The 22,837-nt window shown below is 41.5% G+C and overlaps 1 protein-coding gene across 3 annotated transcripts in view; it reads left to right on the top strand.

The window, feature by feature from the left end:
• Positions 1 to 22,837, top strand: part of col5a1 (procollagen, type V, alpha 1) — a 74,867-nt gene that overhangs the window by 30,444 nt on the left and 21,586 nt on the right. For 2 of the 3 annotated variants that reach the window (XM_085414302.1, XM_085414301.1), the window contains exons 5-30: positions 3,807 to 3,938; positions 5,879 to 5,986; positions 6,099 to 6,479; positions 7,571 to 8,083; positions 8,185 to 8,241; positions 9,972 to 10,013; positions 10,532 to 10,594; positions 10,696 to 10,770; positions 13,318 to 13,410; positions 13,872 to 13,928; positions 14,059 to 14,112; positions 14,313 to 14,366; positions 14,525 to 14,578; positions 14,707 to 14,760; positions 14,846 to 14,899; positions 15,337 to 15,381; positions 16,136 to 16,189; positions 16,658 to 16,702; positions 17,453 to 17,506; positions 17,599 to 17,643; positions 18,549 to 18,602; positions 19,580 to 19,624; positions 19,846 to 19,899; positions 20,540 to 20,584; positions 20,706 to 20,759; positions 22,410 to 22,517. In XM_085414302.1, the coding sequence (XP_085270428.1) occupies positions 3,807 to 3,938; positions 5,879 to 5,986; positions 6,099 to 6,479; positions 7,571 to 8,083; positions 8,185 to 8,241; positions 9,972 to 10,013; positions 10,532 to 10,594; positions 10,696 to 10,770; positions 13,318 to 13,410; positions 13,872 to 13,928; positions 14,059 to 14,112; positions 14,313 to 14,366; positions 14,525 to 14,578; positions 14,707 to 14,760; positions 14,846 to 14,899; positions 15,337 to 15,381; positions 16,136 to 16,189; positions 16,658 to 16,702; positions 17,453 to 17,506; positions 17,599 to 17,643; positions 18,549 to 18,602; positions 19,580 to 19,624; positions 19,846 to 19,899; positions 20,540 to 20,584; positions 20,706 to 20,759; positions 22,410 to 22,517 (2,394 nt within the window). The remainder of the gene's footprint in view (positions 1 to 3,806; positions 3,939 to 5,878; positions 5,987 to 6,098; positions 6,480 to 7,570; positions 8,084 to 8,184; positions 8,242 to 9,971; positions 10,014 to 10,531; positions 10,595 to 10,695; positions 10,771 to 13,317; positions 13,411 to 13,871; positions 13,929 to 14,058; positions 14,113 to 14,312; positions 14,367 to 14,524; positions 14,579 to 14,706; positions 14,761 to 14,845; positions 14,900 to 15,336; positions 15,382 to 16,135; positions 16,190 to 16,657; positions 16,703 to 17,452; positions 17,507 to 17,598; positions 17,644 to 18,548; positions 18,603 to 19,579; positions 19,625 to 19,845; positions 19,900 to 20,539; positions 20,585 to 20,705; positions 20,760 to 22,409; positions 22,518 to 22,837) is intronic. The other variant, XM_085414303.1, reaches the window with a different exon arrangement.

Below are 22,837 nucleotides of genomic sequence, written 5' to 3'. Positions count from 1 at the left end.
GACTTTCTATGCATGTGTCCTTTCTGATTTATTTCCCCTATGCAGCGAGCTGACCTCTGCAGCTTATTGTTTGGTTTTTGTGGTCAGGTTGGACAATGCCCAGACGCTGGGGCTGCATGTGAGTGCGCCGGTGTGGGCTGGCAGTGACACCAACGCTTGGCTCGGAGCTCGGGGGTGACTGTGGAAATATGTTGGGAAAGTAGCGCTCCTTAAACTGCAGCAAGACCTCCAAGAGTTACATTCTGCTCTTTGGGGGCCACCTACTCATTTTCCTATGCTGACATCTGATCATAAAAATGATGAAAACTCACCTAGAGTTTTTCTTCTTTTGACTGCTGCCTTTGTCTCCTGTGAGGTTTAGAAGGTAAAAAGAACCATTATCAGATGTCCCCGTGGATATGTGAACATAATGAGCGTTGGTTTGTGCTGTGTATTTCGTGGTACGCTACTCTAAGCTTGAGAAGGTGCAGATTTCATGGGACACAGTGCCTGCCCCTCCACCAGCAGGGCGGGGGGAGTTGCCTTAGGCCCTTCCTCTAATCAAAATGCACCTCTTTTGGTCTATGCTCAACTAATGCTTTAAGTATGTCTCTGTGTGTGCAAGTAAAATGAAAAAGACGGAAGAAGAATATGTGTGCATTGGTAACTGTCCACTTTTAACCTCCAAACATAGCCACGTTTACTCCCGTTCATTATGCGATGTGATGATTTTGAAATGTCACCAATATTGATTTTCGTCCTATCCATCGCATTTTGTAATTCAGAAGACGGAACACAATGAACTTGGTCCACCCTGCATGATTGTGGGTCAGATACAAATGGAGACAGATGTTTGGCATTGTGATCACCAGAGCACTCTCCTGCCCCCATCTGGACATAAGCAGAAAAATCTAGCAGTGTTGTGTTTCGGGAAAAAAGAAAAAAAAAGAAAATAGGGTGAGCTGGGGAATAAAAGCTTAAAAGACTGTGTGATATTTTATTTAGGAAAACTCTGAAAAGATGAATTTTTCAGTGGCATTGATCTGTACGGATTTGCTCCCATTCTGCATTCTTGCTGCGAGCTGTGGCCTTGCGCTCTTAACATGTTATGTGCGTGCAGGTGTCTTTCAGCGTGAATCGTGTCCAAGTGAGGCTGGCTGTCGCTCACAGCCACAGGCGATGGCTTTAACACCAGAGCTCGACATCAGGCGAGCTCTGGCGAGGAGCAGAGTCGTATTTCAGCGGAGTCTGGGGAGATGCTGACAACTGCAGCCCTGTTATTGTCTGAGAACTCTGCCTTAAGCACTGCTCTGATGTGCCACATGATGCTCCAGAGTGAAAAATATCACTGTCCCTCCTCTAACAGGAGAGCTGATTGCATGTGTTCTATGGTTTCACCCAGCGTTTGGGTGTTATGCAATAATACCAGGGTTTTTTGGTTGTTTTTTTTAACCCTTTGTCTCAGATGTCAATCACCTCATTTCTCGGGGTCACATATCGGCTCCTTGTGATGTGACTCGTGAGGTGAAGAATAATCTATAATGTCCTGTTAACCAATCAGCCTTATTACACGCTGAATGTCTGACTCTGCAGTTGCACTGCCGTTTCCCCTCGTCAAAATTATGGTGACACAGCCCAACCCATTTGCACTAATGGAGTAAATTCCTCATGCTCTAATGGGTTGCTGGACTAAGCTGGGCATTCAGGGCCAGAATTCAAAATGAGAAATTTAAGCATCAGCATACGTCTGCGGTATAGTATAGGGAACATTTAGCTCCTCCCCTCTAACTGTAAAATAGTAGCTTATGCAACATTTGGCTTCAGAATCCGTGGAGTGACTTGTGGTGAAAAGAGGCTCAAAGACAGGAAATCAGAACCAGCTTTAGTGGTTGCCATGCCGCCTCGAGACTTCGACAGTAGTTTTACTGTGAAGGTGTGCAGCTTTCAATGTCGGTGTAGAAAACAAAACACACAAGAAAGCGGTGGACTTACTATTATCACATGCCTGGCAATTGAGGCTAAAAGTTAAAGGAGGTCTTATACAGATATGCAACTCATAAAACAGCTGAAGTCATAGTGAGAGCCTCATTATAAACTCTAGTGGAGGTTGATGGATGTCAGCCTTTTTTTTTACTTCTATCCCCAGCAGGGCCTGTGCAACAGTATACTTTTCTACCTAGGCAAGCAAGGACCTCTTTCTTTCTTCTTTCTGTGTACATGTCACAGATCATTAAGCGCCTTCTGCCATGGTGCTCTACGTGCTGCGAGGATGTGCTAATTAAAGCTTTGGTGTATGATTAATAGTCTCGTCTTGGAAAACTTAGGTTCATGCAATACCACTTGTGGCCATAATGTACCCTGACATTCCTTTGGCTGCTGTGGGAGATGGAGGGGGGAAAAAAGAAAACAGAGAAGTGCAAGAATGGCATGTGAATAGGAAAGCGGTGCAATGCTCCAAATGGAGGGGGCTATTTTGCTGTAGAGTGGGTTTATTTCTTATTGAGTGTGACCTCATTTCAAACACTGAATTCCCATCGTCCCCTGTCAGCGCAGCTGCGCCACACTGCTCCGCTGAAATAAGAGGGGGCATTGCGCTACAGTGATACCAAGTCTACCCTCCTGTAGATTGTGGCTTCAGAGGTGGCCATTTGAAAGCTTCAAAGTCCATAGCTGGGAGTGCTGTGTAATGGCTCCTCTAGTCCTTCTGTTTTGGAGGAAGAGACTGATTTCCCTGCATCCACTATAAAGTCCAGCTATAACATAAACCAAGGATGGAGCAGGAAACAACTTCTAGTGAAGTGTTTTGCAAGGGTTATTAAAGGATCTGAGGCAAGGGGTACTGAGTGGTATGTTCAAGCAAAGCAGTGGGATTGGTGCACTTCATTGAACTCTCACTGGTTAGACCACAAATGCAATCCATTTATGCATGTCAGTAAAGAAAGCTCATTTCAGCTGGAAAGACATGTTGAGGGTTTTTTCTTTTTCAACTTTTGGCAATTGAACATAATTAAAAACACTTCATCCTCCGTGGCGGTCCGTTCCCATAGCTGCGTCGCTTCACGATCCTCCTGCCTCCTGGAAATATATTTGTTTCAGCTACGCTGACATCGTGTTTGATTGATGTGGAATGACATCACTGAATTTGGAATTGCGACCAGGACATGTTTGGATAAATGCAATACAAGGTTTTGGTGCCATATGAATTCTTTTCAGAAACATGTGGGAAGCACACCCAGCTCCCTATGTAGCCTGGGGATCCTTCTGAGCCTTTCTCTCCCTTGTTCTCTCTCAGTAATTTTCTAGCAGCCTTCTCTGTTCTGTCTCTTTTTTAACTTCTCTCTGTCTTAAATCTCTCTTCCTCTTCTTCTGTTCCACAACTGCATGTCCACTCAGTGTATACATAGATATACACAGAGCTCTTATCTCTTCTGATCTAGTCCTAGCTGCAGGTCTGCTCATGCACATGCCTTACACAATCAGTTTGAAGGTAAAATCACTTACAATTCACACAGACTGAGGTCAGGCTTACATGTTGTGCTCCAAACATTTGATCTTGTTTATTGTGTTGCTGTAACTCTGTTCGCCTGACACTCTTAACTCTGATGCAAAATGGCATTCTTGGACCCTTGACAACGTTCTTCATCATTTAGTCACCCTGAGATTCCCCTGGCTTGACCTAGTTTCTTGACTGCCTGTTCTGCAGCAATGTCACATTTGCAGTGTAGATGCTTTCCCTTTTTCACCTCACAGGTCACACAGTGTCATGCATTGCTTCTGTCATTTTCATTTGTTTACTTATTAGCATGCATGTATGTTTGGGTTTCTAGGGAGACATCCAGCAGCTAATGATTGTAGCAGACCATCGTGCTGCCTATGACTACTGTGAGCACTACAGCCCTGATTGTGAAGTGCCATCCCCTGACCAGCCACAGAACCAGGACCCCGGCACAGACAACGCTGTGAGTAACATTACTTTTCTGCTTTTCAAATCATCTCTGGCTCCATGTTTTATTCTGGCACTCCTCTAAATTATTTTTTTATGGTTGGCTGGAAGAACAACCAGCAGATTCTGATCCTGTGATCCAAGCCTATGAGCAGCAGTGTGCTTTGTAAGGAGCTGGGATAAACAGTGTGTTTAGAGCTCAGTATGTGAAAACGAGAATTTTAAAACAAATTCTAAAACCTACTGGAAGCCAGTGTAAAGAATATAAAATGGGAGTGATGCTTGCTCGATTGTGGGAACCCGTTAATAATCTGGCCGCAGCATTCTTTATTGCTTGAAGACGTGAAAGAGATCATTTATCTAAGCCAGTAAGCAAAGCATTACAATAATCTAAGGACGATGAAAAAAATGCATGAATAATTTTCTCCAGTTCCAAAAGAGACCATAAGTTGCAATTTAGAAATGTTCCTTAAATGAGAATAGCAGGAACAAGACATGAATTTTACATGTGAGTTGAAACCTAGAGAGGATTCAAATATTACACCAAGGTTTGTAGCACTGACTGATGTGAACAAAATGAAGTAAGAGCCCGACTGATTTGAGAATATATATCACAAGGAGATATAATCATGTCTTAGTCTTGTTGACATTTAAAATAAGGTAATTATTAAAGAGCCAACCAATAAACCATGGACTAAGGTGAGCAGCCTGCACAGCTGGTGAGGCTTAAAAGACATATATAGGTGAGCATCATTGTCATAGAAAAAGCTTGAATGGTGCTTGAATTGTGATAGCAAAAGAAAGGATGTAGAAAAAAATAGTAAAAAAATAATAATGTACCCAGTACTGAACCTTGTGGAACCCCACAGCTTAACGAAGCAGTGTTAGAAGAGAAAATGCTCGTCCATGAGAAAGAAAGAAATGTAATGCAGAGCCAGAGATAACAATGATGTGGTTTTTGTAATTTTGCCTCTGTACAATCCCAGAATGTATTTTAAAGCCAGTAATCAAAATGTGCGAAAGTCTAGAACTGCTGGATGTCAACAAACGCTGTGTTTCCCATGAAGATGTTAGTGTACAAAAAGCTATGCATCTAATTATACATAAATGACAAAAAAAAATCACAGGTTTCGTCCAAGTTTTTTTTTTTTACTTGTTAACCAGTGCATAAGTGTAAGTGCAGCTTTGTAGGCTACCGCTTACTAGAAGCAGTTTTTGTAGATTCTTTACATACAGAATGAAACTACACATTATAGAATCCAACAAAAGAACCACTTAGTATTTTCTTGCTGGTCTTACTCATGGAAATGATTAAACCATAATTGTCTCTAATACTCAAATCAGATCTTTGCTGGATCCTGTGCTGAAAAGAGCCTCTTGGCATTGTGTAAGAAACCTGCAATGTGCCAGAGGAAAAGTGCTGACTGGGAAGAACCAAGTTATCAGTCTATGCATTTACTTAATCATGTTTAGGAATGATGTGGTGCCTGCCTAAGCTTGCATTCATGCACTGTGTCATTTTTCCCACTGAATACCAATATACTCAGTGTGTGCTAATTAACGGGATGTCAAAGAAGTGTTACAGGATGAACAGGAAGCTCTTCCTTTTGACTTTTTGATTTGCCCAGGGCCCTGTTTGTTACACAAAATCTTGCCCCTCTGTTTTCCTTTTTTCTAAAGATAGGTGCTGGAGTCATTAGGAAAACTATGTAAGAGCAATGTGTCATTCAGTCATAGCAGTTTACAACAGGCAGATACAGTGTGAGCTTTCCACAAGGAGGAGGAACTCCTTTGTGCTTCTGATCGATGGTCGACCGGTTGTACAAACATCAGCCAGCCAGAGGCAATAGCGCAGTGCAACATATTTAAAAATCATGTTGCTAATAATTGATTGCCAATCTTTCTCTCTCAGTCACACACTCTCTTAATGCTGGTGGAATGTTTTTCTCCCTTTAGAAGAAAGCGGAGGACAGCTACTATTATGAATACCCTTACTACGATGATTTGGAAAAGCCTTATGACTCAACTCTTGATTCTGAGACAACTGAGACAACCACAAAAGAGGTACCATTTCATGTTTGCTCTAAATGCCCGCATCTTATACATAACTGTATTGTTTCTATGTTACTACAGTAAAGCATCCAATGCCAACGTCCCCCTCCAAATATCTTTACAGGAGACAGAAGGGGACAGTCTGATCACAGGGGGTGAGATTTTGAAAGGCAGTTCGACTGGCACCGACTGGACCTCCATCTCCACCGGCTCATCCTCTCGCTCATCCAGCAGCTCTTCAAGTACTGATACTGGAGGAGGAGAAGATGATTACGCATTGGGGGTCACGTACGGCACCTATGAGGGCTATGACGACTACTATGACTCCACGTCTTCACCTGGTGGCGTTGATACCTCTCGAAGTGTCACCATCACCGGCATCGGCACTGGGGGCGAGCTGGACCTGGGAGCAGGGGGAAGGGTTGATTTGAATGCCGGGACTGGAACGAGGGTCATCACCACTGGTGAAAGGACTACAGTCACAATCTCCAGCAACAAAACATCAGTAGGTGGACATTAATCATGGGAGTTAATTGTTGCCAGTATTACTGCACACCTTTATGAATGGTATTGTACTTTGTATATATTCATTTTATTTTCTTTGTTCTTTTAAAAAAACTTTAAGAAGTTTGTAGCACAGGCAAAGTCAGACAAAGGTAGGGTGACAGAATACACAAACATGTATGTAGGAATAGGTCATAGATAATAACTACTGATTTGTGAATAATGGGACATAAATATAAATTGGGCTTATTATGTAATATTATATTACAGTTTATTTCTAACTAACTAGGCGGCTCATTCTCATTCAGTTGACATAAAACCTTTTTGGGGCCTTCTTGAAAGAAATGTAAAGAATGTAAAAATAAGGTCAGAGGTCAAATGTGACTAGATAGATAGTAAAGTCTACAATAAATAAACAAAAAAGTTAATGTAAAAGTGCACAGGTGCCTAGTAAGGGTCTGAGAAAATGTACATGTGCAACAGTGATTAAAAACAAGGAAAAGTAAAAATGAAGCATAGATTGGATGCAAACTATAGTGTGATGTTTAGAATCTCCATGTACCAGTATCATTTCCTACATGCTGCCAATACAAATGAAGGCAGTAGAATTTAAAGCATAGTTTTAAAGATAAAAGATGTTTCATGAAAGTTTGACCTTATTTGACCTTGACTTGAGATTCAAAGTTAAGTGATATTTATGTGTGTAAACAATAGCAGTAAGAAACATGGTTTTAAATAGCTCTATGTAGCATTATTATCAGCATTAAATCTATTGACCTTGAAGGATAGGTCAGAGGTCAAACTTGTCATGATATTTTAAATCTCTATCCGATACTTTTATACGCTGACACACCACAATGGTAAGTCAATTATAATTAGATTGTCAAATCAATACGTTTATCTTGAAAATGTTGGTGGATGTAGGCCCAATGTTAATGGATTGTTAACACCACCCCACTCTACACCCCTGCAAAATTTGATCAGAATTCATTCAAAACTTTTCGAGCTATCATGTTTATGGATGGAATGGTATTCAAAAGGCCACATTGCCAGTTATCCTCAATTATTCTGTCCTGTTAATTGTTCCAACAGGCAGGAGCCTCCCACGATGACTACGGATCCTACGGATATGACGACTATGACTTTGACAGGACCCACACCATTGATGGAGATGGCAGCAGCAGCAGCAGTACAATAAACATTGGAGGTGGAGGCAGCAGCAGCAGCAGTACTCTGAACATTGGAGGTGGTGGCAGCAGCAGCAGCAGTACTCTGAACATTGGAGGTGGAGGCAGCAGCAGCAGCAGTAGCACTACTGTGCACGTCAGTGGTGGAGGTGGTGGTAGCAGCAGCAGCAGTTCCACCATCACTCTCGGGGGTGGAGGAAGTTCCGTGTCAGTGGGAGGCGGCTCAGCCAGCGCAGGCACCGGAAACCGAGGGTCCATCGCCACCGGCACTGGCCTGGATGTGGATGCCTATGATTACACGGAAGGGTTCAATCAGGAGGACCTGAAAAACTATGACGGAGAGCTAGATGAAACCTACGATTACGGCACAGAGCTGCCTAACATAGGGCTGCCCGCTAACACTCAGGATTATGGGCAGGTGAAATTAAACAGGATACACTGCAGAATAAAAATAAATCATAAAGGTGATGAAGATAAGTGAGGGTGGGCTGACTTTGTTTTTGTGTCTGTGCTGTGTAGGGTTACGGAGCTCATGGTGAGAAAGGACAGAAGGGAGAGCCTGCTGTTATTGAGCCTGTGAGTATGACTGTTTGAACAACATACACAAGCAGCAGACGAAGGCTCCGTTTGGGCTCATGGGGAGGACATATGTGTAATCCACATCTAAACACAAACTATCCCTTACTTCCTGAATAAGGCTCCATAAGCCACACAAGCTCACCACAGTCATCTGTTAGCATCCTCGGACGAGGCCTTGCTCCTGGCTGTTCATCGTGGCTAAACCATAAACATTTGTTGTAGAGCCGTGCGGCAATTGTTAATAAGCTCTACACACGGTGTAGGGAGCGTGTAATCACAAGGGAAGTAAAACCAGGAAGAACAATAGGAAGTATGAAAGGAATTGTTCAATTAAAAAACCTAAAACAGACACTCATATATATATGCAGGTAACACTGTGAAAATCTCTTCCTATATGGATATATATGCCACAAAAGGTTTGCATGTATCTAATATAGCACCAGCTGTTTTACTTCAAACAGAAGTCATGGAGCTCCACCAGGCATACCTGCCTCTGTGACTGAGTGCCTTCAGTGTTTACAGAAGGAGTTCATGTTTTTTTGAGTCCACTTCCTTAATGAGCTTTTGTGTATGCACACGTATAAGCATGCTGGAACACACATACGCAACCTCCCAGTGTGCTTTTGTCCCTTTGCAACATGCAAAAAGCTGTGAGGTAGAAAACTAAGAAAGCTAAAAAATTACAAAAGGGCAACATGTTATAATACAGCCCTTGACTGAGGGTGTAATTCCCCTGTAACTGAGTGGACTTTCTATGTATTTTTATTTTTAAAAGTATGCAATAAAATTTACCTACAAATACTTAATGATAGGTACACTAAAATAAGGACCTAACAAGTCAGATTTTTACAGGAAAGACGCTTCTGTAAATACATTTATTTGGTCAGTAAGTAATTTTAAGTAGCACAACGTCTGGATATTTTGCAGGAATTTTGACAGAAATTATGCTACAAGTACAAGTGTGGGCTGTATTATGAAGTGCTAACTTCAATGAAAAATAAATACATGTACAGACCCAGCCCCTCAATCAGTAGCCACAATGCAGGTGACACACAGGAATAACTGCAGGGATTGAAGAAAAAAAAAAACAACAAGTCTGAAGGAAGTGTTTAAAATAAAAATGCTCTGAAGGCAGCTTGAACTTTGGAGAGTGGGCAGAATTTTAATCTCAGAAAACAAAAAGCCAAATTGCTACCACAAGAGCAAACAATGTGGTATTTATGTAGCTGTAGAGCTGCACTGATGCATCTGTTAAGTCAGATCCTTGAGTCTTTGAGACATTGAAATGAGATGAACTGCTATTATTGCCTTTTCAGTGTTACTGATCAGGCCCTAACTCAAACACTAACCCTACACTTAGACTGAACTAATTCCAAAATGTTCATAGGCATGGCTAAACTGGCTTTATGTTTCCGTTTGCATGTGTGAATAAGTTTAACATCCCCACTGATCTGATTAGCCCTTAACTGAACTTGTCCGGGTAGGGGAAGCACCTCAGGATGGCTTTGCCTGTTGTTTGCAGCCACTCTCTCGTTCTCTGTGGATCGACTGCAAACACAGCTGCAGTGACAGGCATGCATGCACATGAGTCAGCAAAGATGGGAACATGATGAAGGGACAAGTTTACAAGTGAACGTTTTCCTGTGTATTGTACTCAAGTGTGACAGTGTTGTTTGCAGCCATGTGCTTATGAATGAGGCCTAATGATTTGTGCTTGTGTGTTTCAGGGAATGTTAGTGGAAGGTCCGGCTGGGCCTGAAGGGCCAACAGTAAGTGAATCTTCCTGTCTCTTAACTTCCTGTGTTTTCCTTCCCCCCCCCCCTCGCATCGTAATCGCTGCCGTTTTTTTTGGCAGCCGCTTGGTAAAGAAAAGCCAATAGAGCTTCCTTTCACGCATTCATTGTTTGTCTGCACTACCAGAAAATTCGAGTTTTAATGCTTTGCTGGCTCCCGATGCAAAAAGGAGTGGCCCGAGCAGTTCCCCCAAAGCGGTTTTTGGACTTGATTAGATGTCGAAGGAACGTCGTCATTTATTTAGGAAGATTCCTTTAATACAGATTTGCTTTGACACCCTGCAGATGGAGTCCAGCCACTGAAGCGTTGCACTACAATATAAACAAATAAGAATACCCCACAAAGATTTACAGCTTCACAGCCTCTCTTATAAAATATTGCCACATGCACATTCCGTTCTGCTGTATGTGACCATTTTGCAAGATGAAGGCAAAACCTTGTGTTGTATTGTGTGTATATATAGAAGTTAAATGAGGTCTTCTGTTTAAAATAGGGTCTCCCTGGACCCCCAGGTGCTTCCGGCCCACCAGGCAGTCCTGGAGATTCTGGAGAGAGGGTAAGGTTGTTTTTTGTTTTTTTTAATGTCCTAAACATCACCAGAGGTTTACAAATACAAATAATAAAACACTCACTTGTGTTTGTAATTTCCCATCTAAGGGTCTTCCAGGTCGTCCTGGTCTTCCTGGTGCTGATGGCCTGCCAGGACCTCCTGGAACTGTCCTGATGCTGCCTGTAAGTAAAATACAATTCTTCTTCTTCTTCTTCCAAAGTCAGAAATTCTAACTTAGTGCTTTAATCCTTGTTTAACCTCCTTTAAGACCAATTGTTATTATTGACACCGTGTTTTAGCGATAACTTATACAATGAAGTGGAATAAAGGGGGTTTCCCATCAAGCCATTTATGATGAGCCTAACCCTTACGAGTAGGGGTGGGTTTTGATAATCGATTTATCGATTAAAATCGATTCTGGCTTGGATAACGTAAAATCGATTCATTAAAATCCTGAATCGATTTTTTAATATAAATTTATTTTGCCCAAAATGCCAGAATCTCAGGTGAAACCTCACAAAATTTCAACAACCACCAAACAGCTAAAACAGTAAATGAGAGCAGGAACACGGATTCTGCACATAAATGTAAACACAAAGCGCAGACCCACGGACAAGAATCAGTGAGATGTCGCCTTTCTCACCCGACGGCACGGACACGGTCGGGGCTGAAAGCCGACAGCTCGCTGATTCTGATGTTTCGGCGGGTCCGCGCTTTGTGTTTACGCCCTTTTTGCGCTGATTCTAAAGCTGTTAGTTTTATCTCTCTCCAAACAATATTGACCGAACCAGCAGCAAAAGAAGATCCAAACTACGCTTCACATAAACATCGTCATGAATTCCCTCTGACTTTTGCTGTTTTGCTTCCACCACACTTCATGCACAGCTCTCTCTCTCTCTCTCTCTCTCTGTACTTCAAGAACAGTTTCCCGTCTAAAAATCTGTTTTCTTCATTATTTGCTTGCTTGTTACCCACAAGTCTACCGTTGTTTACAGCGCTGTTGGCCGCTGTTTTTTTCCTTTCACTTACTTCCGAAAAGAAAACCTCATTTCTGTTGTTCAATGGGCTTCTGAACAAATTGAAACTTTTTAAAATTATGCAAAATGCAAAACGCTTAGCCGTGTCTCTAATAAAACCGCTGTAACTTCAGAGGTAATGTTCATGTGTTGATTAATGTTCTTCTTTCGTTTTTGATGTACTGCAGAATACTTTTATAAAATCCCAGGCCAGGAAAAATCACCTTCATGTTTTTCTGTGTTTTATCTTCAGCTACTTTGACACAGAAGCATCTGCTGTGATGCTCACACCTTTGATAAAGTCTTGCGAGTGTCAGCTTCCTTTTTATAGATACAAATATATGTAAATGTACTGATCTGAATTAGAATATTTCTGACTGTCTGAGGCAAAATTTCCCAGATACAAATCGAATTGAATCAAATAGAATTGAATCGTGGATCGAATCGTTTCGGGACCTTGTGAATCGGAATCGAATCGATTCTAGAAATCAGTGACGATACTCAGCCCTACTAACGAGCGTTTTGTTGCATAAATATGTGCTTCAACATGTTGAGTGAGATTCTTAAATAACAGCTGTAATGTCAGCTGCTTTAAGCTGCACAAATCCTAGCCAAGTCAGCAAAGTTAATGCTACCGAGCATCTTTTTTTTTTCTATGTCAGACTTGACCGCAACAGTTGCTCAGACATCCTAATAGCTTCCTGTGATGTCTACCTCCTCCGCTTTCTTTATTAGGTGCTGGGAAAATGCTGCTGCTGCGGTTGTAACTGATTAGTTGTGCAGATACAGAGTTGTGGTTTCAGGATTCCTCAAAAACTGTCTGGCGGAGTCATGTGGCAAACTCTGTCTGGACAAGGTGTTCTGGTGTATCTGCTGGCAGAAAGCCGGCGATCCTTGAGCTCCAAGTCTAATGAGAAACACGCCTTCAAGACGTTCTGTCTTGAAATGATGGAGTCAACATGAGCAGCACGGCAGGGTTAGGTGGCAAATCTAGACACTGGTGAAGCAGCTTCTCTTTTTTTTTTAGCCATTTCTTGATAAATCAGAACATCTCGTTTGCATGGCAGAGATAGAATCAAGTGGACGAAGAAAAACTGCGGGATTTGTGGGAAAATATGAAAAAATATTGTTTTTATTCAGCTGCAGTACATCTGACTCATCCCTGATGTTCTAGATCAACGGTTTGTATTTTGCTTCGTGGCAACAACCCTCTCTGTGACTTTGAAATCCTGCACAGCATTTCACTGCTGTGTTGCCTCTGCATCTGCAGCACAACTGACAGTCAGTCTCCTGAGGACTGTGCTGTGTAATCCAAACCAAGATGTCTGGCCCAAACAAAGTCAAGAGTTGCACCATAGGCATGAATATTCATGTTAGGGTGTAATGCTGGCTTATCACCACCAGATGGCAGTCGAATGTGAACATTATGGCCTGCAAGCAGCCATGGATGGAGCTGATTTGACAGCTGGAGGCTGTAGCATAGTTGTTGTTGTTTTTTTTGTTGTTGTTTTTCTTAAATGGACAGACTGTATTAAAGAAATATTAGAGCTATTGTTGGTAACAGTGTGTGGCTGTTTAAACTTAAAAGATTAATTTTGCCACAGGCCAGCACTTTAGTCCTTACACATGCTTCTCTTGGCTCTCATTTTTTTGTTTCTTGTGTATTCCTTTTTATGGGACTGAAGTCTCACCAAGCTATCATTCCTTCCATAGTTCAGACTCAGCGCCGGAGGTGACTCTGGGCAGAAGGGACCTGCTGTATCAGCACAGGAGGCCCAGATGCAAGCCATCATGCAGCAGGCTAGGGTAACAGTTTACACCTTCACATTTCTGCTATTTTTACTGCTCTTTGTTGCTAAACTCTGCGAACTATAAGATTCTCATGTGGAAAATATCTTATTTCAGATCATTTCATTCTATACTTTTAACTTTTTTCCCTCACTTCTCCTCAAATGTCATATTTTTTTTTTATTTTTGTTTCGTTTTTAACATTTTGTTACTGCTTATCACATGACTTTTACTGCATTTGTGGCACATTTCCTACAATGTTCTTCCTCATTTATTATTAATAGATGCTGCATTTTGTGAATTAAGTTTAACATTAACATGCAGAGCACAAGTATAGACACAGTATACAGCAGAGACAAATATGAATTGCTAAATCTGCTGCAGTTCTATTCACACATGAGCTAAATTGTCCTCTTTCCTTCTTTTCCATATGTTTCATTTGATTTCATTTTTATGTTATTTCTCCTTTCTTTGGTCAGCTGGCTATGCGCGGTCCTACAGGGCCAATGGGTTTGACTGGCAGACCTGGACCGCTGGTATGTATGGCAAATCACCTCCCAGCAAAAACACTGAAGCACAAATACTCTGATCTGCAGATTCTGTTGCACACAGGATGGTCTTGCTCAATTGTTATATGAATTTTTAGTCAGTATTTTTCTTTTTAAGGGTCCTCCTGGTGTACCAGGACTGAAGGGGGAGTCTGGAGAGGCAGGACCTCAGGTACTAGAAATCACCATGCTACATTCTGTTTTCAGGATCAGTTTCTGATCATATCAGTCTAAGCAAATGTGGAAATGTGTTCACTAATGCTGAGCCTTTGTAATATTCCGTTACTAGCAAATCAGCTAAAAAGCCTAATTTAGGTGGATAGATTGGAAATGAAAAAGATGGCTCAGTGATTTACAGCACTTTTGTTTTAGGGACCACGTGGACCTTTGGGAACCCCTGGACCTACTGGAAAGCCTGGTAGACGAGTAAGTTGTCAACCAAGCTATTCAGCAGCAAAGAAGTAATATTAAGACTAAGCATGATAGTTTTTATGCACTTCACAGTGTTTGTTTGCGATTGCAAATAGTAAATGCTCTGTGATTGTCTTGATCTGGAGGTAGAACATGTGCTGTTGCTTTTACAGGGTCGCTCTGGAGCTGATGGTGCCAGGGGCATGCCAGGACAGACTGGACCAAAGGTATGTCGTCTTTTCCATTCACGATGCACTTAAATGTGCCACTTTTGACAAAAAGATTTTTTGAAGTTAATTTTTAAGCTGAGGTGGTGATCTATATCATTAAATGTTCTTTTTTCCCCGCTTTTAAGGGAGACAGAGGATTTGATGGTCTGGCTGGACTTCCTGGTGAAAAAGGACACAGAGTAAGCATTTTAACCTTTAACCTGAGAGGTGTGTGCCTGTTGGAATTTGGACAACAGTTAAACATGTTCATATTTGTTTTCACAGGGTGAACCCGGCCCCCATGGACCTCCGGGTGGTCCTGGAGAGGATGGAGAGAGGGTAAAACAAAAAAAAGAAAAGAATTTCACTCCTGCCCCTTCATTTTCTTATCAACCTCAAGTGCTGTGCACACGAAGTCGCACTATCTGAATTTGTTCTGCTCTTGCACAAATGACTTCTTTGCAGGATTCTTCCCAAACGCACCGTTTTGTCATCATTTGAATTGAACTTCCACTTTCTCTTCCTACTTTCTCCTTCTCGTCGATTTCGTTCCTTATAATACGTTCAGTTTTTTCTCTTTGCAAAAATACCTTTTCCCAATTTCCCTCACCTTCTCCATTAAACACAACTGATGCAACTTGATCCCCCACTTCCTCTGTTTCTTCATTATGTTTTCACATTACACACACACACACACACACTTGCACATCCTCACTTTCTCCTCCATTATAATTCACTGTCTGTTCCACAGCCTGACCTGCTCTTTTCTTTCCCAGGGAGATGATGGAGAGATCGGACCCAGGGGACTTCCTGGTGAACCAGTGAGTGATCACATATATTACCATTCAGTCTTACACTCAGGGAAATGTATAAGAGCTGCAGGCCTGCTGTCATCATGTTATTGTGTTACTGAACAATCATACTGTCGGCTGGTATCATATATCACATGTTCATAGTCATATAGACTTGGAATTTTTTATTTTTTAGTGCTATTGTGGTGCAAAGTGAATGTTGATCAGAACTCATGTGTACAGGGGAATCTCTAGTGGTGAGAAAAGCAAGCAGAACACATCAAGCTTCTTTTAATAGCCTCCCACACCCCGCCTCACCCATGCAGGATACTCCCTGCGGAGGGTGGAAAAGACAGGAAAAGGAGAAACCATCAGAAAGCCCTTGATATTGCATGTTATGATCTTTTTTATCCACCAGGGTGCGCTACATTGGTTTGAATTCACACAGTCAGGACAATCCATCTACTTGGGTAACTGTAGCTGTGAGGCATGGCACACAGAAAGAAAATCACAGCACTGTTTCATGGGTACGGCTGAGGGAAATGCAAGAGTAGTAAAAAAAGAGAGAGAGAAAGAAAGAAAGAAGGAAAAAAAGGAGAGCGGGCTTCAGCTTTCCCTCACATCTCACTCTGTAGAAAATCCTCAAGGACATTTGGAAAGTGAGGTTATTTCCAGCAGTATAATTTTGAAACTTGATTTAGCTGAACGTGTTTAATAATGCATCAGTCCTTTTTCACAGGTGTGATATCACTCTCAATCTCATTTCCCTTCATTTTTACCACAGGGGCCTCGGGGTTTGCTGGGACCAAAAGGACCTCAGGGACCTCCTGGACCACCTGTGAGTGCCCACCCCCCACCCAACCCTCTCACCTCTCCTTCAACTTCTCAACTTTTCATATCCAGCAATAGATTTACAGTTTAGAGAGCGGAATCAATTTTTTAGCATCTCATAAGCAGCGAGAGAAAAGGGAAGGACAAACAACAACCACGGGGAAATACAAAACTCAATATCTCTCAGACACAATATACAAAAGAGTAGCATATGTTATTGAGTTTAACTTCAGCTTCTCTGATAGATGTCTACAGTGCAGCGAGGCTTCAATCTAATTTGTTCCAGCGGATTTAATTTAACGTGGACACTGCACATTTTTGAAACTGATATCTCTCTGTAGGAGTTAGCGATTCAAATACATCAGACTTTAAAATTCATTCACACAGTTGATTCTGTCCATTTTAGTCTTTTATAGATTTGCTGCCTTTCCCTTTTCATTTTTTGTTCTTAATGTTCTTTTGTCACCTGCTGTAGGGCGTTACTGGAATGGATGGCCACCCTGGACCCAAGGGAAACATAGTAAGTGAAGCTGGAATGAACTAAATTGCCTATATGTGCAAACTCTCAGATAAACCAACACGCACAATTTCAATTTCAATCAACGTTTGCTTAATTTCACCCTCAAAAAAGCCCATGATATGCACTCATGGGCAAACACACACAAGCACACACACACACCAGTTCAATCAGACATTAAGACATAATGAAGAATAGGCTGCCTGTGTTTAGGTCTATTTGAGCAGTCCACCTCGGCCGCTTGTACCATTCCAGCTCAATTTCAGGCAGCGCCCGGCTGTAATGAGAGAATGCCTAACTGAAGCAGCTCCTTTGTTCTGTTGGGAACGATCCAACGAGGTAGAGATGAAAGACCAGGAGCGTTCCCCGACTCTTGGCCTGAGGAAATATAATTGATTGCCAGTTATCTCATTGGGAAAGGTGTTGTTGTGTTTGTGCCTCAGCAGTTTCTTTCATTAGGAAAGTAGTTGCGGTAATGTGCACTGTGTACGTGTGTGTGTGTCTCTTACCTCGAGCCGTGGAAAGATGCTACTCCATCAGTCCAAAAGTTGTGGCTTATTGTGTTGTTATGAGGTAATCATGCAGAAGTGTGCTACTGCTTCTCATTTATATTTTTTCAGAGGAAATTTTCCCCTTTGCTGGACAATGCTGGTCACCAAATCAGTTTCGCATTCACACAGCCTGGTTGAAAATCAATAAATTATTCAGTCTTTTCTACATGGGGAGATTTCTTAGACAATTTTTCTTTTTCAGGGACCCCAAGGAGAGCCAGGACCTCCCGGACAGCAAGGCAACCCAGGAGCCCAGGTGAGTGATGAAAATGTAGTGTGAATTTAGATCTTTCTTTCTCGGAAGTGTGAAATGAAAGCTTGCTGATCATTTCTGTATCCTCCCCACAGGGACTTGCAGGGCCTCAAGGACCCATTGGACCTCCAGGAGAGAAGGTAACATACCACGTGGCTCTAAAATCCTGTAACTCCACTAAAAAAAAACTCTAAGATGCTTTAAAAACAAAAAGAATCAGAATGTATAAAATAGCTGGTCGCATTCATTTTCATGAGCGGAAAGCCAAGTTGCTATCTTATTCAGAAATGCTTATCACACAATTATGCAAATGCCTCCTCATCCCCAATGCAGGACTAAATGTTGCCTTGTAGACGGTACAGACAGATTTGAATCCTGATACATTTTAATTTCATTTCAGCTAAATTACATTGGCTAACTTATATGGAGCACACTCACTTTATTATTGAGCATTTGGGATTTGGTAATGTAGGTACCGCGTGTGCCCTGATTTTAAAAGACATTAAAGCCATCATGATATTTGCTAAGTGTAATAAAGCGAAACAGTAGACTTAAATCGTAGATCTTTGAATTTAATACAACACATTCAATACATATGCAAGACTTTGCCACCCCAAAACACCATGTAAATAATTTTTGGGACTAGAGCTAATGAGCATAACAAAGAGAAAAGAAATCTGCATCCTATTATCGTCATGATTCATTTTATGTGTCTGTACCTTTGCTTGTCTAAGAATCCTACTGTTTGTCTTTTGGCCACTGAGGTTCAAATGAATTATAATGACAATAAATGAAATTTTACGCACACTCATCATCACCAAAGGATGACACCTACAGGATTTTGTGATCCCCTGGGTTCTGGTGTCATGTGTGGGCTTCTGGGATATGTCTCGCCAGCATTTGAATGGATTATGTAACAATAGTCAGTGTTATATCAGCTAAACCTCACGTTGTTGTTATACCGATAGACATCTATATCCTGTGATGGCTCCGTGTGCTCTTGTTATCTTGTCATGTTTACTCTGACCTTCTATCATCTACCCAGGGCCCGACCGGAAAGCCAGGCTTGCCAGGAATGCCAGGAGCTGATGGCCCTCCGGTGAGTTTTTAGGCCACGTTTCCAAAGAGCCGTATTTTATCTTTTTCCTCCCCTCTGTCTGTTTATAAAGAGTTTTTTATAGGTAGCTGTGAGAACTCACATTTTTAAAGCCATATCTCTAATTTTATTTTATACAGCCTTTTGCTTCACAGGATAAAACACATCACAACAGACGCACTTTATATAGGCAAACAGTCCCTCTGACATCCCTGCACAGACAGTACACCTGCTATAATGGCAGATGTTTCTTGGAAGGTACCAGGTGGCACCTAAGAGAGATAGGGCCAAGATTTGAATAACTACAGGGCAAGAAAAAGATTTAAAAAAAAAAAGCAAAACAGAAAAAGGAGATAAAGTAGAGCCCCACGACACACAATATCTCTCAGCCTTTTAATAATTTCTTTTGAGGGTAGTTCTCCCTGAGTTACACAGCCAGGCTGTTCCTGTTAAATCTGTTTTGTTGCATATAAAGCAAGCACAATATTCCCAACCTTAGTGCTCCCTTTCTGCCTCTTCTCATGTATCTGTTTCTCTCTCCATCCTCATATCACTAATAGCCCATCAGAGGGTTTGCACAGCTCCTTTTGTTAATGAGAATGCAATCATTTTCCTCTTAGTCCTTTCAGATGAGCATCCATGCATGTGTGTGGATGTGTGCGTTTTTTGATGAGGTGGAGTTTTGTGTCATACATGCACGATGCTGTTTGCTATATTGCTTGTACAAAATTAAGAAAATGACAGTCTGTGCTTTTTGAGCTCAGTGATAGCTAGTAGGGCCTCTTTAATACAAATCTCAAATGCAATTAGACTGCAATGGCTCTATTTTTTTTTATTTTTTATTTTTGCAGTTTTCCACTTTGATACGTCCCTCCAACAGTTTTAATAACCTAATTTCTCTGTTTAAGGGGCCTTGTGGTATTTATGGTAGTAATTATCCTCAAATGAAATGCCATAATATTGCTCTTAATAATTCACAGGGTCACCCTGGAAAAGAGGGGCCTTCTGGAGAGAAAGGCCACATGGTGAGTTTTATTACATTTGCTTCCCATGAGCTAGCTTTCATTTCTTCCTTCCTTTATTTACGCTTTTCTCACTTTATCGTTTCCCCTCCTGTTGTCCTTGTTCAGAAACATTTGCATAAAATGTGTTTGCATTCACGAAGATAAGATTAGCAAAATGTGTGCGTGTGTGGATTGTTAAAAACTACGTGCTGCAAACTCTTATTAAATATTTGTCTCTCTAGGGTCCTCCTGGCCCTCAAGGACCTATTGGTTATCCTGGGCCTCGAGGCGTGAAGGTGAGTTGATTATCAACCACTAAGAAATTAATTTTATGTATTTTTTTGTACTTAATACATTTGTATTTAATGTGTTAATAGTTCCCCAATATCTCATTTGAGTGTTGTTGTTGTTGTTGTTTTTTGGTGTTTGGCCAACCAGACTAGTGTGATTTTGCAAATAAATAAATAAAAATCCCCTTAAAAATGTTTTGTATAGGCTTCTGTCTGTGTTTGTCAGAAAGACTGAGATGGCAAAGGGGCTGATAACAGTTCAAGGTGCACAGCCCTCTCCTTCCTCTGTGCCATTAGTATCTGATGAAACCGAGACAAAAGAATTCCCATCAAATAATTCTTGGAAAGAAAGTGTGACTGATCCAATCATTAAAGCTGCTACTGAGCTAGGGGGATCACACAAGTGGCTCGACTCGTAGCTAATAGTCCCCCTGTTACATGGCTGAAGTCTGCTCTCAGGGAAGATGAAAAGATTGGTCAAGAAGGAAGAAACTTTGTATGCTAATTTATACACCAAAACAATGAAAATGAATCCATCCTAAAGAGTATCCTCTTTTGCACAATTTACTTCTAAGTTTTAAAAAAAGTGTAGCCGTCTGTTATCCTCCCCACTGGTTTGTAATTTCTGCCTGTTCTTGTATCACAGGGAGCTGACGGTGTGCGTGGCCTTAAAGGACACAAGGGTGAAAAGGTAAAGGAATTCAAACAGCCGGCTAAAAAACGTCTAAGAAAGTTGTGTGGACTTATTTGATCATCTCTGCATGCATACCAATCAAATGGTTTCAACATCGTTTTCTTTATCCTTCTGCTAGGGAGAAGACGGCTTCCCCGGCTTCAAGGGAGATATGGGTATCAAAGGCGACAGGGTAAGGCTTGTTTGTTTAAACTTGACTGCTGGATGAATCACTCAAATGATCACATTAATGAAACAACTCTTAAGTGCTGCACTCAGAACTACCTTTGTTTTATTGGGGGGGTGAGGGTGACCTTTATCCACAGTAAGTGAAAGGAGCAACCACTCCTGTCACTTTATCCACTTTCATTGCCTAAGCCTCTGTGACTACCGCAGAATTGTGGCTAATGAGCAAACATAAGGTGTTGTTCCAGTTGACAAGTGGTTTGTGTGCGTGCGTTTGTTTTAATGTGAGCAGTTTCCAATTTCTTTTCCATCCCCATTGCCTCTTTCCAGTCACTCCTAACCTCGACAACTTTAGGAGAAAAGCGCGACTTTGACAGGTTTTCCTGACTACAGCCTCTTTCTCCAAAGTGCTTCAGGGATTTACACTGTCAAGTCTTAAGAAAAAAATGCTTTCTACAGTAAGAAACATAACTTGCACAAGCCAATACTTCAAACATCAACCCTCCAATCCCTGACCAGGCTGTCTCTAGCTGAGCATAGAAAGGAAGGAGAAATCAATGGCACTTTAAACCCCTTTAAACCTGGGAGAGAGACATGGGGCTCCGGCTTATTTTCCTCTGGAGATGCAGCAGATCCAGATGAAAGCAAAGATTTGAGGAGGCCCTCTGCTTTGGAGATGCACATAGACCGGAATGTAAATGACTCATTTTGAAGCGTGCCTATGAAAAGTGTGTGAGTGTGCTCAATTTAAAGTGTTCTGTTTGATGAGCTTGCAAGTGTGAGTCAAGTACAGTTTGTCTGATGCCGTTTTAAGTGCTGGTGTGCGAGCACACTGGCTTTGCCTTCAACTCTGCGCAAGCCTTTAGCTAGATATCTTTTTACACACCACCAGGTCTCATGCAACAGTGACTGGCTGTCAGAGTGAGTTTGTAGTCTGTCACTTAATATGTGTCCCGCTTGAAGGAAAGCACACTTAAAAAGAGAAGCAATATTAAAATAGCTAATTTCTTTAATGATGAAGCAACAGAAATTAGCATCCTTAAGCCCCTTTTTCGATGAATAATAAAAGCAAAGCATTCTTAAGTTATAGAGCAAAAAGTGACCATATTTGTGCAAGAGGATGGAGGTCTAAGTTGTCAAAAGTGCAAGCTAGCTTGGTTAGCAACCAGCTAATTAGTGCTAATAGATGTTTTGCAGGCACGTGACCGCTTACCAGTCTTGTAGGACATTTCGCTCAAGTGATTGAATAGCCTACTAAACATTATGTAAATGAGATAAACTATGGCAACTATGAGTAAACATACAAGTTGATATACTCCCTCAGAGGAAGTAAAACACTTTAAAGGCAAGCATCTTGCTTATTAAGGTAACAAGCTATAGACTATAGAGAGCAAAACTGTTTTTTTATACCAGTCATAACAAAATACTTGTTTCAGATCTCTCTTATAGTATCCAGATTCATTGTAATCACCTTAGAAAGCTATATGAGTGGAAAAATATTCCCACTGATGCTAATAATTTGTGAATGCACAGTCAATAGAATAATCTTTGCAAAACCTGAGGGGAGAGATGTGCTCAAGTACCTTGTTTTTGTTTGTTTGTTTGTTTACCATACAGGCTAATGGCATTTGTATTTTTTACATCTTGTGCTTTCCAGGGAGAACTTGGACCAGCAGGACCCAGAGGTGAAGATGGCCCCGAGGGGCCAAAGGGTCGTTCCGGGCTTCCAGGAGATGCTGGTCCTCTTGGCCCAAGTGGTGAGAAGGTGAGATTCTTAAAAAAAACTGACTTAAACAGAGGCAGAGTAATTGCTTGACTGGTCCAATCCTTATCCAGTGAGGACAGGCGAAACTTGTGTTTGTTATTCACAGTGTAATTTAAAAAGCAGATATCCATCCGAATCTTGGTCACACATTAGCTAACAGCAGTCTCTTTCATGCCTAATTATAGCCTTCACACCAGCTTTTCCCCACACACTGATCCGGTTCTAAAAATACCGCTGTAGTGTTTCTGCACGTTTTAATGGAGATGTTACTCGCTAGAATAACAGAGTTTTTATTACTTAAACTCACAGATGCAAAGAGC

The sequence above is a fragment of the Rhamphochromis longiceps genome, linkage group LG7 (assembly GCF_057381845.1).
Source record: "Rhamphochromis longiceps isolate RC_006_pf linkage group LG7, R_longiceps_female_GT1.1, whole genome shotgun sequence".
Taxonomy (NCBI): domain Eukaryota; kingdom Metazoa; phylum Chordata; class Actinopteri; order Cichliformes; family Cichlidae; genus Rhamphochromis; species Rhamphochromis longiceps.
Note: the sequence above shows the minus strand (reverse complement) of the source record. Positions and strands in the feature narration are given on the sequence as shown.